This window comes from Suricata suricatta, chromosome X, assembly GCF_006229205.1.
Source record: "Suricata suricatta isolate VVHF042 chromosome X, meerkat_22Aug2017_6uvM2_HiC, whole genome shotgun sequence".
In the NCBI taxonomy this organism is placed as follows: domain Eukaryota; kingdom Metazoa; phylum Chordata; class Mammalia; order Carnivora; family Herpestidae; genus Suricata; species Suricata suricatta.
This window is the reverse complement of record NC_043717.1, coordinates 94785313-94802403: the sequence shown is the minus strand read 5'-3', so window position 1 is coordinate 94802403 and position 17091 is coordinate 94785313. Positions and strand designations below refer to the sequence as shown.

General features: G+C 43.5%; 1 protein-coding gene across 1 annotated transcript in view; it reads left to right on the top strand.

Annotated features, from left to right (window-relative positions):
- GPC3 (glypican 3) overlaps positions 1 to 17091 on the top strand; it is a 394908-nt gene that overhangs the window by 329989 nt on the left and 47828 nt on the right. Inside the window, exon 6 of the mRNA XM_029929914.1 lies at positions 12927 to 13086. Within this exon, the coding sequence (XP_029785774.1) occupies positions 12927 to 13086 (160 nt within the window). The remainder of the gene's footprint in view (positions 1 to 12926; positions 13087 to 17091) is intronic.

The window sequence follows — 17091 nt, the reverse complement described above, 5'->3', positions numbered from 1 at the left end:
CTGCCCTGACAGCAGAGAGCCCAATGCTGGGCTCGAACTCATGAACCATGAGATCATGACGTGAGTCGAAATCAGATGCTTATTCGACTGAGCCACCCAGGTGGCCCTGCAACTAGAATTTCTGAATGTGGAATTGCCTAAGCACAGATTGGAAGAATGATCTCCAACTACTGATGTTAGCAGCACTAATATCAATAATAAATAAATGTAAGTGACTGATTTTTGTTAAAAGACCATCTAACCAAATATGGGATTCTGACAAAGTGAGTATATTCAAAGTGTTAATGGCCAAGCTTGAGCTGAACTCCAACGTTCTGTGATTTCCTTTCAAACCATATGCTAAACAATTACCAAAAGGTAGAGTTCAAATTCCTCTGTTACTGCCATTGCACATTATTTCATGCAGTGTATGACCACTCCATTCAAGCCACTGGGGGTACAGAAAGGAAAATACACCATGATAAGGGAATATTTAATCATTTGGTAGCTGCAGTGTGTAACTAGGGCTGTCAATGGCCCTCATAACATTCCAAAACCCTACTGGTCTTCTGTGACCCAAGTATTACAAGACCTGTACATGGTGGATCCAGAGAGAGCCAACTGCTCTACCGTCTTCAGTGCTGCATTTACCAAATAAAGCACTGTTTTAGAACACATCCTAACTTTTCATATTTGAAGGAATTACCCGTTTCTTCAGTTAATCTTCACTCGAGGGGGAAGGCTAAACAGTCCATGAGAGTACCATTGTTTTGCTTTTTCTGTTTCAATCTCTAAAAGTATGTGATTAAATATAAATATTATAATAATTTTACTCATGCTTCCTGTGGGAGCCCATTTCCCTCTTAAGATTCTATAGCCTAAAACTTGGAAAAGGAAAGGTTTGAAGCTCTAACCTCCAATGAGATAATAATTAGAAAGTCGGAATCTAGTTTCTTGTCAAGTCTTAGCTAATTTATTTATACCAAATGTATCAGGGCATTTATTATACTTCAGAATAATATAATTAGCCTTAGTTATCTGAAACCTATTTTAAGGCTCCTATTTTTCAAGTAGTATACCAGAGGAGGAAAACTTTCTACTGAAAACCTATTTTTAAGGCCTGATCTAGAGCTAGTCTTTGAAGGAAGGAAGCGTTGACGGGAAAACTAGAGGCGTCTCAGTGATCCTTGGTGGGCCAGCGGCCTTGCAGAATCGTGAAACATGGTTCTTCAGCCATTGAGGTTGATCCTTCAAGCCCCATGCTTGATGACGTGGCTAACTGTGGTTCATACACAGAAGTTATTTTTAGAGGCAAGAGTTTTCATTTCTCAAAAGTATAACCGCAAGATGTCTATTTGGAATGAATCAGATTTATACACTAGGACAATAGTAAGAGCTCCGATCATGCCTGTGTAACCTCAGTTCCCTGAGGAAGTACGTAATATTTTGGTACTCTCTTACCCTGGGATCCTTGCCCTCTGTCAATGGCCCTCATCTAACTGAGGCGATTCCTTTGGAAAACGAGCAGTGCCGTGGGGTTTCATAGATGTCTTCCAAGTTAAGTTTTCCTTATAGAAAAAGTTTTATTTTTGTCCTTGTTGCTTTTCACAATGATTTAAAACTGACATAGGGACAACCATTCAGTAATCTTCAACAGTGGCGGTAGCCAGAGTCAAATGCTTTTGGAAAGAAACTGGATTTGGTGGCCTGCAAGGGCACTCTGGCACGTTTGCAGTTTGTGGCCACACCCAGCAAATCGGCCTGATTTGGCCAGGGTCTCGATTCTACCCCAGCCTTGACTCCAATCCAGCCTTATAACTGGGACTCTACTTCGTGGGACTTTTGGCCCCTTAAACTGAGATGAAGTCTGGAGACCTTAAAGGAAGGCATAGCAAGCACACCTGGGTGGCTCAGTTGGTTAAGCGTCTGACTCTTGATTCCTGCTCTCAGATCATGATCTCATGGTTTGTGGGTTCAAGCCCCGCATCAGGCTCTGTGCTGACTATGCAGAGCCTGCTTGGGGTTCTCTCTCTCCTTCCCTCTGCCTCTTCCCCCCACCCCCGTCTCTCTCAAAATAAATAAACTTTAAAAAAAAAAAAGAGGAAGGCATTACCGAACCCAGAATTAGCACACACAAGTTGACTAATCTAGCAAACAGAATATTCACCGGAAGTTGGAAGGGGCTCACTAGGTGGCCTTGAGAACCCCATCCAGCCGCCTACTATTCTGGTTGGCCGCATCCCTTTGGGTTAGTTGGTTCATTTGCTTACATGCTTTTTTTATTTTGAGGAGGCTCCATGCTAAAACTTAAACTCATGACCCTGCGATCCAGAGTCACACGCCCCACGACTAAGCCAGCCAGGTGCCCCTGACTTCACCCCACTTTATCAGAGTAAGAGGCTCCCTCAAATAGAGTAAAATACGGCACCTGCCTCTCAGGGATGCCCTAATAAAGTGGGAAAGATCATAAGATGGTGAATAAATTGCTTATTTGCTTTGTCAACCCATTGGCTCATTCATTCTTTCAGTTACCAGGCATTTCCCGAACACCTACTATGTCTCAGGCACTGTTAGAGTTTTAGGACTGAGCCCTTTCCCAGTTAATGATGGAGTGCAGAAGCTCTCGTCTCCGACCCCACTCCAAATGCTACCAGCCCTACACTGGCTCCCCTTAAACAGTTGTCAAGCTAAAAATGGGTACATTGTCTCACATCGCTCTCAGCAGCCATTACCTTATTTATAAACGGAAGCTCATAATACATGCCCTGCTGCCTTATGGGGGTCCTGGATGGGTCAGCTGAAAAAGCAGATATGGAAGTACGTTTAATTATAAAAATAATAAAATGCTGATAGCAGTGACACATTAAGATTTTTTTTTGAGGGCCTACGGTGTTCCACAGAATGAGCCCTACCCAGGCTGTAACTGAATGTCAACTGATCCATTTCAGATTTCCTCCCCTTCAGAGACTCAGATTTTAGAGAGATATCGGTTTTAATATATATCATTGTGTGAACACTTACTCTGCGCCAGATACTAAGCTCATGCTTTACATGGATTCCCTCATTTAATCCCCACAGCACTGTAGTGTGGGAGATGCGTACAGGTATTGCTATACCCATTTTATAGATAAGAAACATAAAGTTTGGAGGCATTAAAGAACAACTTGTTTATAGTAACAAAGCTAGTAAATGATAGAGTCTAGATTTGAATGCAAGTTTTCTGACTCTAGAGTATGCGCTTTTAAGCATTGTGCTATACTTCCACTTGGAAAAGAATAAAACTCTATACAGTTCTGAGCTATTCGTAATTTTGCCATAATATTTTATTATTTTAAGGCAGCGGACAGCTTCCTAAAACTACAGAGAACCATTTGTACTGCAGAGAGGGAGCCCCGCTGAACTCGTTTTCATTTTATCTCAAGTTTGCTTCTTTCACGTCCTGGTTTGTTTTCATCTAGACATGTATTTAATTGGGAGGACTTATTTGCACACGCTTCAGTGCTGCATTACCAAACCTAAAGTAAAAATCGGGGGAGCTGGAAGTCCCGGAGAAAGCGTGCGCTGCGGGTAAGAGGCGGACGTGGAAGCGATAGCCAGACAAGAGCGGATCTGGGTGTGGGTGGCCTTCTTACTGATTCCATACGAAGCACAGCCTCCAGCAGGTCTGTCTGCTCTTCATGGCTAACATCCCTGCGTGCATCCTCCGAGCACAGACCCTTATCTCGCCGGGAGCACCCAGATGGGATTCCTCGTGGAGCCCTGGAGGTGCAGTCGGCGGGTGGTGCTCATAAGACAGGGTTCCCTCAGACTCTTAAGAAACTCCCACTCAGCCTTCTTTCTGGTGGCTCAGTGTTTGGCCATGGAGCGCTCCTTGTTTTGCCTTACAAGGCATTTGTAATAAGCTTTTCATGTCTCCTTCTGTGGCTGCTCCTTCTCCTCCTCCCCTTCCTCCGCTTCAAGATCGTCCTTATCCTCAGCAGCCGAGTTAACACGTTCAAGAATTTCGCACCAGCCAAGCAACGCGCTAAACACCTCACACTCAGTAATCTTTTATTTGTTCATTCATCCACTTCATGAATATTTATTGAACTTTCACTTTGTACCAAACACTGAGCTATATACAGGCTGGCAATCAAAACAGACCGGTACCCCTTCTGTTAGTCCAGGGGAATTTATAATTAGGTGAATGGATAGCATTATCTTCCATTTTACAGGTAAGGAAACTGAAGCTCAGAGAGATTAAATAACTTGCCCAAAGTAACACAGCCAGTAAGTAGGCCGAGGAGAGATTCAAATCCATGCTGGTCGGATTCCAAAGCTCACACTCTTAACTGCTGTACTTTATTGCCTCTCCAATGTGTGAAGTGCATATATAGCCATTAATTCTAGCCCTATACATTTGGGTTCTGGCCTCGTCTCAAATGTGTGGAGTTCCAATTGTTTCCAATTAGTTGTGGCTGTGGTTTGGTGCATTCGTTCAAAGAAAGTGTGCATGCAGAACAAAGGTCACGTGCCCTGAGTCCCGTGGGTGTGCACAACGTATAAATAATAATGGCATTCCAGAAAAGCTGGGATTCATTGGAATCGCCGCATTTGTTTCCCATTAGCTTATGCTACTCAAATACAAACAGTAAAGCATGTGTTTACATTGCTGTGGACATGGAAAGCCGGGCCCCCAAAGCATTCCTTGCAGTTTGTATACAGCTGAGCATCCGAAAAGTTCAGAATCGGTTTGGTAAGCCCAGTTTAATAGCTTTAAAATGTAACCTGGATTCCAGATATTGAAAAACCACCCAGACAGAGGTATGCGAGTGGCCCAAAGGGACAAGAGCAGCTAAATCCTCAAACTATGTACCCAGCCCCGTGTTTGCAGTTATCTGTTTTGTTTCTTATCCTTTATTTTAAAGTCCAGAAAACTCCTAGCCATGTAGCAGCAGTAATGGAATTTTTCATTCGATTCTAACCAGCTGTCTGAAGCTTTTCAAAACAGCCGTGTCTATGATGAGATCGTTTGGTTAAGACCAAGTAGAGGGCAAGGCTGGAAAAACAAGTGGGAGGCATCCAGCGCCATTATCTCCCCGTCCCGAGTCTCCCAGCCATTATAGAAGGCTTTCCCATCGAGCTATAGCTCATAGCTGGCATCTGAGAAGGCGAGATTGAACTGGAAATCATCTCCAGCAAAGGCAGTTGAAGAGCTCTGGGCCTGGAAGCAGAAGCCTTTATTTTTATTTATTTTAAGTTTTCATTTGCTTGTTTGTTTTTGAAGTAACCTCTACACCCAGCATGGGGCTCGAACACATGACCCCAAGAGTAAGAGTCGCACGCTCCACCGACTGAGTCAGCCAGGCGCCCCCAGAAGCCTTTGTTTTTAATGAGGTCTCCATCAGTTACTCAGTGACTTGGTCAAGTTATATCCTCTCTCTGAGCCTCAGTGTCCTCCCCTGACGTGGGACATAGGATTCCGTGAGAGAGCATATGTTCAACCAAGCACAATGTGTGGCTGATAAGGTTCGTATCTTTGCAATCAAGGTAATTCCAAAAGGCACGTTATTTACACCATATAGACACATCAAGAGTGGCTGTTCTCCCTGGTCTAATTTCAGCATATTTGATCCCCCTAAGAACAAGTATATTCGTTGATCTTTGTTCTCCTGCCAACCAAGCACGAAAAGAGCTTTGGCCAAATCACATCGTCCATGCCACAGTATTCTTTTGTTATTCTGGTTGTGGTTTTAAGAACATGGGATTGCTATATTCTAGGAAGTGCTCTTTTCTCGTACACTGTGGTTCTGATTTTCTTAAGTAATTATTCCAGGCTTTTTGGTTTCTTTTATCCCACAGCCCTGAGAACCTGTTCCAAAGCTAACTTTAAATATTTCACTTCCTAATCAAACGAAGTCACTCACCTTTACACAAGGGTATTTTTATTAACTACAAAGACAAAAGGTCATGATGTCTGTATTTAAGTAGAAAGGAAATCAGATGGAATTTACTTTTCGAAAAACATGGTTTGAATAGCATATATTAAGGATTCAGACACGCGTGAGGGTTTCTGGGAAGCAGAGAGACACTGGAGCAGCCTTTCTAAAAGTGATTCACTCCTGGCAAGATGGTGGGCGACAGATCTAGTTCAAAGTGCGGATCTGTGCTCTACCTCAGGGCTACTAAATCAGAAGCTCTGTGGATGCGGCCTGGGAGCCTGAGCCTTTAACGGATATTCTAGGTGATTCTTATGGACATTAAAGACGCACTCCTATGGTGTATGAAAGTGTACGTACCCTTTTTTAAGGTTTTAGTTTTTTAAAGTAATCTGTACTCCCAACACGGAGCTTGAACTCACAACTCCAAGATCAAGAGTTGTATCCTCTGCCAACTGAGCCAGCCAGGCACCCCTAAAAAACGCATATTCCCTTTTTATTAATTTAAAAAAAATTGTAATGCTTTATTTTTGAGACAGAGAGAGACAGAGCATGAGCAGGGAGGGGCAGAGAGAGGGAGGCACAGAACAGGAAGCAGGCTCCAGGCTCTGAGCTGTCAGCACAGAACCTGACGCGGGGCTGGAACCCATGAACGTGAGATCATGACCTGAGCCGAAGTCAGAGGCTCAACCGACTGAACCACCCACGCGCCCCATGTATATTCCCTTTGACCCAGTGATCCTACTAATAGGAAACTAAGGAAATAATCCAAAATATGGAAAGAATTATGTGAAAGCTCTTGGTGCTTCATTTTTACTTACAAGAGCAAAAGAATGAGAAGCAATGTCAATATTCAGTATTAGGAGTGAGTTTAAGTGAGTTTCGGGAGATTCCTTAAAGGCACTGAATCAAATTTTATCAAGTTTAAAGCATTTCTTTTACCACATTTATTCATTACAACAATTCTATGAGGCAGGCATTATCTTCCTCATTTTACAGATGAGAACTCTGAGGTTTAAGGAAAATAAACAGCAGGTAATAAATGGGAAAAAAGCTAATAATGGGGGAAACCAGCATTCCAATCCAAGTCAGTCTGATTCTAAAATCCAAATTCACCTATTTTTTAAAAATATTTTATTGTCAAATTGTTTTCCATACAACACCCAGTGCTCTTCCCCACATGTGCCCTCCTCCATCACCACCACCTCTTTTCCCTCCTCCCCTTCCCCTTCAACCCTCAGTTCATTTTCAGTATCCAATAGTCTCTCAAGTTTTGCGCCCCTCTCTCTCCCCAACTCTCTTTCCCTCTTCCCCTCCCCCTGGTCCTCCATTAGGTTTCTCCTGTTCTCCTGTTAGAACTATGAGTGCAAACATATGGTATCTGTCCTTCTCTGCCCGACTTATTTCGCTTAGCATGACACCCTCGAGGTCCATCCACTTTCCTGCAAATGGCCAGATTTCATTCTTTCTCATTGCCATGTAGTACTTCATTGTGTATGGATCAAATTCACCTATTTAAAACTATAGACGTTACAAAGAAGCCCACCTTTGAAAACACAAATGTTGTTTCTTACAGTTTGGTAATTGGGAATTTTTCCTGATTTCTCTTTCCTTTCACCTTGATGTATTGATACTTATATAATTAAAGTATTAGATTATAAATTAATAAATGATTGTATATTTAAACAACTGTGATCGCTTCATGAGCCTCAACCAGAGTTTCAAGGAGGGGAGTAGATGTAGAAAAAGCTGGCTGTGACAGAGACCTCATACGCTTCCCGCTAAAGCACGCCAAGCATTGCGTGGCAGAAATGTCAGGCTTATAGAACGATGGTGGGGGTGGTGGGGTGACATAATCAGACCTGTGTTTTAATAAGATAGTTTACATTGATAATCATTATTCTGAGCCTTGGCTTTTAAAAAGCTATCAGGATAGTGTCCTTTGAAAATGGCAAGCAGTTAATCAAAAGCATTAGGCACCTAAAGTTAAGTGATTTGTGTGCAGGGCCCTCATAATTTTCTTTTTATAAAGTGAGTGTTCAGTCTGGAAGACACTGTAAAGAGTGAGAGAGAGAACACGAAGGTCAATATTGTGAATTGTAATTAGCTGATCTGATTTCTGTGCCAAATTCCCGGGTGCACGAAATCCACAGTACAGTGTCACTGGCAATCCTTCATCTCTGACACGTTACCCTTCTTTCAGCACTCTGCAGCGTCAGACTCTTCTTTAGGACTTTTGCATTAATAATAGTTTTCTGGATTTGGATTTGTTTTCTCAGTGTGTGAGAGTTAGGCTCTCCAGTGGATGTCTGTGTAACGGTTTCAGCGTATACCATAATCCTTCAATGTTAACGTTGTCTCCAAAAGGGGAGTAATTTAAGACTAATTTAAGCAAGTAAACTCACTGGAAAAATTTTGAAGTCTTTTTAATTGTGCTTAAAAAAAATTGAGGGGCGCCTGGCTGGCTTGGTTTGGTTAAGTGTCCGACTTCAGCTCAAGTCATGATCTCACAGTTCATGAGTTTGAGCCCCATGGTGGGCTCCGTGCTGACAGCTCAGAGCCTGGAGCCTGCTTCTGATTCTGTGTCTCCCTCTCTCTCTGCCCTTCCCCTGATCGTGTCTGTCTCTCTCACTCTCTCAAAAACAAACATTTAAAAAAATTAATAATAAAACAATCAGCTATATACTTAAGATTAGACTATATTTCTTAAAAATCAAACGACCAGAGAATGTTGGGGGCATCATACAGAGGTTGGAAAATGGCTTCTCAAAGACTAGCTATAGATCTTAGCTCGGGTAATCCAAAGTTTTAGCTAGTCATTCACAAGTTCTTCTATAATTAACCTATGCTTTGCTTTCTCCTTTTTCATGAGGTTGTGGAAGCTTTGAAAGAATTCAGGATCCAGTGCCACTTTATTTTGCTTCCATTCAGTAGCACATTTATTGAGTACTTCTTATGTGCCAGACACTGCCTCAAATGTAATGAAGTTCAAAGATAAATAAGACTCAGCCCCTGTACAGCTCACAGTCTGGTGATAGAGCAAAGTCACATGTACAAATAAATAATATCAGGCTACATATGTAACATGCTGTTGAGGAGGTACAGACAAAGGAAGTAGCAGTAGAAAAAAGAAAGAACAGGGGCACCTGCATGGCTCAGTCAGTTGAGCATTCGATGTCAGCTCAGGTCATGATCTCACAGTTCATGAGTTTGAGCCCCACATCAGGCTCCGCGCTGACACCATAGAATCAGCTTGGGATTCTCTGTCTCCCTCTTTCTCATTCTCTCTCAAAATAAATAAATAAATTTAAACTTTTTCCTTTAAAAAAAGAAAGGAAGAGCCATAATGACCATCTGTGGTAGCCAGGAAGACTTACGGAAGTGGCATTTGTACTTGGCTTGGAAGGATGAAGTGCTTTCAATGGACAGAAATGAAAGCAGCTCATACCAGCCGCTCAATGTTTGCCGACAGGACTAATGTCAGGCACAGATATGAGATGTGCTTAAGAAATGCAAGTTTAGGGGCGCCTGGGTGGCTCAGTCGGTTAAGCATCTGGCTTTAGCTCAGGTCATGATCTCACAGTTCGTGGGTTCAAGCCCTGCATCGGGCTTTGTGCTGACAGCTAGCTCAGAGCCTGGAGCCTGTCTTCGGATTCTGTGTCTCCCTCTCTCTCTGTATCTCCCCCACTCATGTTCCATCTCGGTCTCTCTCAAAAATAAACAAACAAAAAAAAAAAAAAGCAGTGATACCAAACAGTACCAGTAGTCACTGTGTTCTTCACCGGTGTACATTTGCAGGAAAATAAAAGGCCATCTCACTTAAGAATATCATGGCTGGAAGGGCCCCTGGGTGGCTCAGTTGGTTAAACATCTGACTTGAGCTCAGATCATAATCTTGTGCTCAGTGAGTTCGAGCCCCGCTATGGGCTCTGTGTTGACACCTCAGAGCCTGGAGCCTGCTTCAGATTGTCTCTGTCTCTGTCTCTCTCTCTCAAAAATAAATAAACATGAAAAATGAAAAAAGAATATCATGGCTGGAGTACCTGGCTGGCTCAGGTGGCAGACCATGCAACGATCTCGGGGTCATGAGTTCGAGCCCCACAATGGACACAGACTTTACTTAAAAGAAAAAAAGCCACAGCTGAAGCAGTAGAAATGTTTAGTTTATTAAACTATGACCCCTGAATATCCTTTTATAAATATTCTGTTACAAAATGCAAAGTACATATGAAGTGTTTCTGCTGCGAACTGTGTGGATGTGTGTCTCAAGGGTAAGCACCTGCGAGATTATTTAAGCTACTATCCAAGCCGGTCTCCTCTTTCCTGGAACACCATTTTTATTTGAGATAATACCTGACAAAGTATGGTTATGCAGACTTGGGTATTTGCTAGGTATTTACTTTGAAAGGAATAAAGAGAACCCATCAGTTAAAGGAAAAGCTGACAGTATTTGTTGCCAATGAGAAAATTTAAACTGTCAAGAGAAACTCAACATTTTGGGAAACCTGTATCTGCCACTGTGAGCTTGAGGGCTTCCCGCTGCTGAGACCGGAGGTGATATAATTAATGAATGTGATTCTTTATGTCTCATATAATGAAAGGTGTTGACATTTGGAAGACTTGCATAGCTCAGTGAACCAGTATTTTTTTAATGTTTATTTATTTTTGAGAGACAGAGAGAAGCAGAGCATGAGCAGGGGAGGGTCAGAGAGAGAGGGAGACACAGAATCGGATGCAGGCTCCAGGCTCTGAGCTAGCGTCAGCACAGAGCCCAACGCAGGGCTCAAACTCACAAACCATGAGATCATGAAATGAGCTGAAGTCGGACGCTTAACCGACCGAGCCACCCAGGCACCTCTCAGTGAACTAGTACTTTTGGATGAACCCATGTAGGATGATACAAAATGGGTAAAATGTCTATTCAAAGCTCAGAACATACCAATGGATTTGAATGGAACAGAACATGAAAAGTATATTCATGTGGTTTCATCTTCCACATTGCAATGAACTTTCGCCCTTGTTCAGTGTTTATGAAGTATCGATGAAAAATAGCAACAGTTATCTGAAAAGGCTAGTAACATACTTTTCTTTTGCAACTACCTATCTGTGAGACACTGGATTTTCTACAGATATTTCAACCGACGCAACCTGCAGCAACAGACTGAGTGGAGAAGCAGATTCGACCACCAGCTTCCATATTAAGCTGGACTTAATAGGACATTTGCAAAAATGTACACCAATGCCACCTTTCCTTCTAATCCCTCATGACAGGGAAAAATATATTTCCTTTTCATTGGCAAACGTTATTTCTGTTAGCACACCATGGGTTTATTACTGTTATGTTTAAACAAGTTATTAAATTTTTTTTTTTACATTTCTCAGTTATAATCTCTAAGACAGTAAATGTCAGTAGATATAGCTTGTATAAACAAAAGTTCTCTGAGATTCCAAGTAAGTATAAAGGGTTCCTGAGACCAAAAGTTGGAGAGTCACTAGTCTAGCCTATGCATCTGTATTATACATTTAGATGTGTTGGATGGGTCAGGGGGTCGGAGAGTGGGTGCATCAGAGCAGCTGAACGGACACGGTGCTAGAGGAGGAGATGGTAGGTGGTTTGGCTTCCCTCACACCATTAGCGGGAGCTTATTAGACTTGTCTTTCTTTGCTTGAAAAAGAAACCAAACCACCATCACATCTCTCCATAGTACACAGCTTATTCCAAGTAGACATTGGTATAGCAGCTAAATCACAAGGAAAGAACATAAAAGTGTACGTTGCAGTGACAGTGAACACAGATAACAGAAACCAAGATGTGTCGGTGTGTGCATTTTATTTTTCTGCATCCCTCTTGCACAATTGTAAAAATCTCCCTTTTGGTAGATCCAGCATCTTCTTTTGGCCATTATTTAAAACTGGGAAGTGGGCCTGACGTGTAAGACTGAAAGTAGGTGGTGGGGCAGAAGTAGAGGACACTAGAATACAGCCTCAGAGAAAGGTGAAGCAGGAAAGTGAAATGGGGTCTGAGAAGTGCTCCCCAGAACATTCATGCTGTGAGCTGGGCTCTTGGGTCAGTGGAGAGATTTGGGAGAGTCACCATATAATTAGAAAGACATTGAGTATGTAACTGAAAAGTCAGACACAAAACACACATGCCTCTTAGTAGGCATATTACCTACAATAAGGCAAAATGAAATTTCAAACTATCTTATGGAAATTGTGAAAGAGGGAAAGATTTTTAAAGTTTTTCTAGTGATCAAGACATGGTCCGTGGCAATTAATTGTAAGTATTCATTTAAAATGTGTGTAAAATGTCGGGGTGCCTGGGTGGCTCAGTCGGTTAAGCGGCTGACTTTGGCTCAGGTCATGATCTCACAGTTCATGGGTCCAAGCCCCGCATCAGGCTCTGTGCTGACAGCTCAGAGCCTGGAGCCTGCTTCGGATTCTGTGTCTCCTTCTCTCTCTGCCCCACCCCCACTCACGCCCTGTTTCTGTCTCAATAATAAATAAAAACATTGTTAAAAATTAAAAGTAAATAAAAATAAAAATAAAATGTGTGTAAAATGTCATTGCTAGTCTCTTCTAGTGGGAAGCATTTGTTATATTCATGTGGTGAATGGAAACCTAGGGGCTTCCATAGGGATCTTGTCTGATCTTGGTGTCCCCTCAGCCTATAAATTTGCTTCGCCTGTACGTCCTACATTTCCCATTGGAGTGTTCTTCTACCATAGAGGCTTTTAGGAAGTTAAATACCATGGTGTGGAAAAGTCTGATGCACTATACAGTCTAGCTACTGGGTGGTGGACACAGCATGGAGCAATTGAGAATCACATCAAATGCTATGGAATGTTCCAGAAGTACAAAACTCTAAAGAATATGAGCCGTTTACATGTATCTGCATTTGAAAACGATTTTTCAAAGCTTCTGTGTAATTCATTCACCATTTTGCTCAATGCCTCCTGTTCGCAAGACACAGTTTCAGAGCTACCTGAGAAATCTCAAGCGCTGTACGTTTCTGGTCGTTTCTTTCAGCTCCTGAGAAGCATGTCTGTGCCCAAAGGTAGAGTTCCGGATAAAAACCTTGACGAGGAAGGGCTCGAAAGTGGCGACTGCGGCGACGATGAAGACGAGTGCATCGGGGGCTCAGGGGACGGCACCACCAAAGGGAGGAACCAGCTCCGCTTCCTGGCAGGTGCGTGTGCTCAGTTGACTGTGCTCTCTATAACTTTCCACAAGTCCCTGCAACATATAATGCCTTCAACTGTGCAAGGAGATACTGTATTCTAGAAAAATACAGTTTTCAGGTAGGCTTTTTCCCTCCCATCTCTGGACCCAAGTAGAGTCAAAGGGTAACTTCCTGTTTGTTTTTTTATCATCGAAAATGAGCTGACCTAATCAAGTGGCTCTGTTTCCCATTGGACATTTCCTTGGTTCTTCTCCATTATAAAAAGCTTCGGAATCTAGTGAAAACCAACAAGGAGGTAACTTTGGAAGGAAGCATGAGCATACCACTCTTGTTTCGGTCTTCATACCATTGCCCGCATTTATTTCTATAGAGACGCTACTCTTTGGTCCCGTCTTAAATTACACCCATTCCTCCACTGTATGTTGACTATACTGGAATTAAAATTTTAAACTTTTTCAAAAATATTATACCCATCCCTCAAAATACATTTCAAGTTTGCTGCCGTAAAGAAAAATGCTTTAAGGAGAAAGCAAACTTGTATTTGTGTTCTGTCTCTCTTCCTCCTAAGACTTCACTCCCTTGTTTACCAAATGGGTATCATTACCCCAACGTCACAGGACTGCTGCAGGACTAAATAGGAAGGGCAAGTTTGTGAAGCGTCTAGCCTGGTACCTAGCACATACTAGGTGCTCCGTAATTGTTAGTTTCCTTGAATGAAATCTTTCACAGCCATCTCAGTCTACACGTGTCTCCGTTTTCTCTGAATTACTGAAACAAATTCTACCGATGCGTTGAAACACTAGTCTGCGGTGGCCCCCAAGTTCCATTCCTAGGGCATAATGTGACCCAGATGCTGGCGTCTTATAATAAGTAAAACGAATAGAAGCCAACATTCACTGGACATTAACCATGCTCCAAGCACTGTGCTGAAGCTTTACCCGCATTGCTTTATGTCACTTTCACCATGAACTAGGGGTTGTCCTTACTCCTGCTTTATAGATGAGCGAGTGGATGCTGGAAGAGGGAGAGTAATTTGCTTGTGGTGCTGCAGCCACTAAGGGCAGAATCAGGGTTCAAAGCCAGGCAGTGTGATTCCAGAGGCCGATCTTGGAACAGCTCCACTCCGATTCTTTCTCTGCTCATCTAGACAATTGTAGAAAGACTGAAATATGCTTTGCATTTTACTACCCAGGAAAGCTTTCATTCATCTAAACCTTGCCCACACGATTGACTGGTTTCAGCGTCGATCCTTGGGACATACCACTTCTTTTAAAAAATTTTTTTAATGTTTTATTTGTTTTTGAGAGAGAGGAGAGAGAGAGAGACAACGTGAGTAGGGGAGGGTCAGAGAGAGAGGGAGACACAGAATCCAAAGCAGTCTCCAGGCTCTGAGCTAGCTGTCAGCACAGAGCCCAACGCAGGGCTCGAACCCACGAACTGCGCGATCATGACCTGACCTGAAGTCGGACGCTTAACCTACTGAGCCACCCAGGCACCCTGGGACACAGCACTTTTTATAAAGGTCCCAGCCTATCCCTGCTCTTGCTTTTCCAGGCAGAAAAGCCACTTCCCTATCCGTGTAAATACAGGACTCCACAGTTCCATGGTGACTTAACTTTTTTCAACAGTGTTTGGTAGGGGATCTTGTCAAGGGCCTTTTCAAAATCTAAATAGATTACATCCACTGGTTTCCCTTTGTCCACATGCACATTTATCCTCTCAAAGAATTCTAGTCAATTAGTTAGGCATGATTAACCCTAAGTGCTTTGTAAACTGTAAAACACCACACAAATGGTGGTTAATTTAATTTACAGGAAAAATGATGCCTTACCCCCAATAGGTTACACTTCCTAACATGTTCAGTGATCCTACCAACCTGGAGCTCCTTCGGTCCCCTTTGAAATGCTTCTCATGGAGAGGAGACTCATTGGCAATCTGCCAGGTTCGTGGCACAATGGCTGTTTGGGATGACAAGCTATACACTCGGGTCAGCTGTTGCACAATTTTACCCCAAATCTGGGTAGATGCCATCTGCTCCTGGTGATTCATCAACATCCACTTAGTCAACTAGGCTTGGAACACTCTGTGCGTTTACTGCCATCTCACTTAGAATTCCAGATCCCTTCCTCCAAAACACAACTTGGGAATAAAAAAACAACAGGGCTCAGAGTGGGTTCCGACCCCGTGCTCTCTCCCTGTTGTCCCCGTGCAGACCTTTTACACCATAACCAACACATGGGCCTCCTGGCCAGCTCCCTGGCTCACGTTTTCCCTTGTTTCCCTGAACTGCATGAAGGGCAGGACATGGAGTTTCTGTTCCTGACTTTGTTTCTAACTCCCATGTTTCCTGGGTCAAGCCCCCTTCCTCTTTTTGGAAGTCAGTTTCTCTGTGAAACAAAGAGCGTGCCCAGTTCTTGCAGGCCATTCTCTGTTTTGTTTGTCTGTTTGTTTGTTTTTGAGAGAGAAAGAGAGACAGCGTGAGCAAGGGAAGGTCAGAGAGAGAGGGAGACACAGAACCTGAAGACAGGCTCCAGGCTCTGAGCTAGCTGTCAGCACAGAGCCCGACGCAGGGCTCGAACCCACAAACCATGAGATCGTGCCCTGAGCTGAAGCCGGACACGTAACTGACCGAGCGACTCAGGTACCCCTCTTGCAGGTCATTCTAGTGCCAGCAATCTGTGATCCTGTTCATTTATTTGGTGTTGGTCCCCGGCAGGGTGCTTCTTTGGAGTCTCGGGAGCATATTCTTTTGTGTTTTCTTCTGACCTGGTAGGCTCCGTGCTTTCTTACTTCGTGTCTCTCTGTTACATAAGATTGTGGCAATCTTCATAAAATCATCATCATCATAAAATCAGCCATGCAAAGCACTTGGCGGGCTGCCTGGCACTCACAAAAGGCTATCGACTATTAAAGCAACTGGTGTGTTCCTGCTAACTGCTGACCTCTGGAGCTCAAAGAGCCTGCAGATGTAGCTTAGAATTAGCTTGTTCTGTTTGTTTGTTTAAGACTCATAAAAGGCAATTAAAACCAGGTAACCAGCATGCAGCGATATCCCCCATACCCCTTCCTACTCTAAGTGGGGTCCATGGACCAGCAGCATCCGTATCATCTGGGAGCTTGTTTGAAATGCAGAATCTGGGGGCCCACCTCCAGACCTGCTGCGTCATCGGGTCATGTTGACAAGGTCCCTGGGTGATCTGTTTGTACCTTACCACCTTGTAACTGAGCGCTTTTGGATTTAGGTTTAATATGTGAAGCATCTGAGAAGCCACTAAACTGGCCACAGTGCGCTAAGGGTTCCAGGCATATAAAAGAGGCCTGAGGCCTGGTCACCTGTATGATCCATTAGGACACTTGGGTTCCAGTTGGAGCACAGTTACTCACAGTGGGACCTTGAGCAAGTGATGTGCTCTGAGCCTCAGTTTCTCCAGCTGTAAAGTGAGGCTGCTCATCCTCACCAACCTCAATGAGCTGTTGGGGAAACCAAAGGCGCTAATGAGTGTGAAAGTGCTTTGCAACCTGTTAAGCTCTACAGATATTTATAACAACCAGGAGACAGTTGTTATTAATGCAAAATCTCTGGAAGCTCTTTGGCTTTTTCAGCATCCCTGGTTCGGCACGCATTTTCTGCGAAGACTGAATTTAGCCCATGAGTTAGAAAATGCTTTTGCTCTGAACACCATGCTCGAGGTCCCTTCCAGAGTCAGATCCTCCATGATGGATTTTGTGCAATAAACTGCCTGTCTCGTCGCCGGGTCGCCGGGTTGTTCCCAGTTACTGGCCTCGTCAAAGCTCTCTTTGTGAGCTGTTCGGGAAGCTGGCTACCCCCAGCGCTTTGGCTGCGGCTGATTCCTGAGAAGCTTTGCAAGCTCTGGCCAGGTATCCCCCCCCCCCCCCCCCCGCCAAGACATGATGACTAACATCTTAAGCATCTGTCCCATCTCTGCCAAGTCCCCACTCTCACCCACACAGAAAACCATGCATACACAAGCGCATAATCACGTAGGTGTG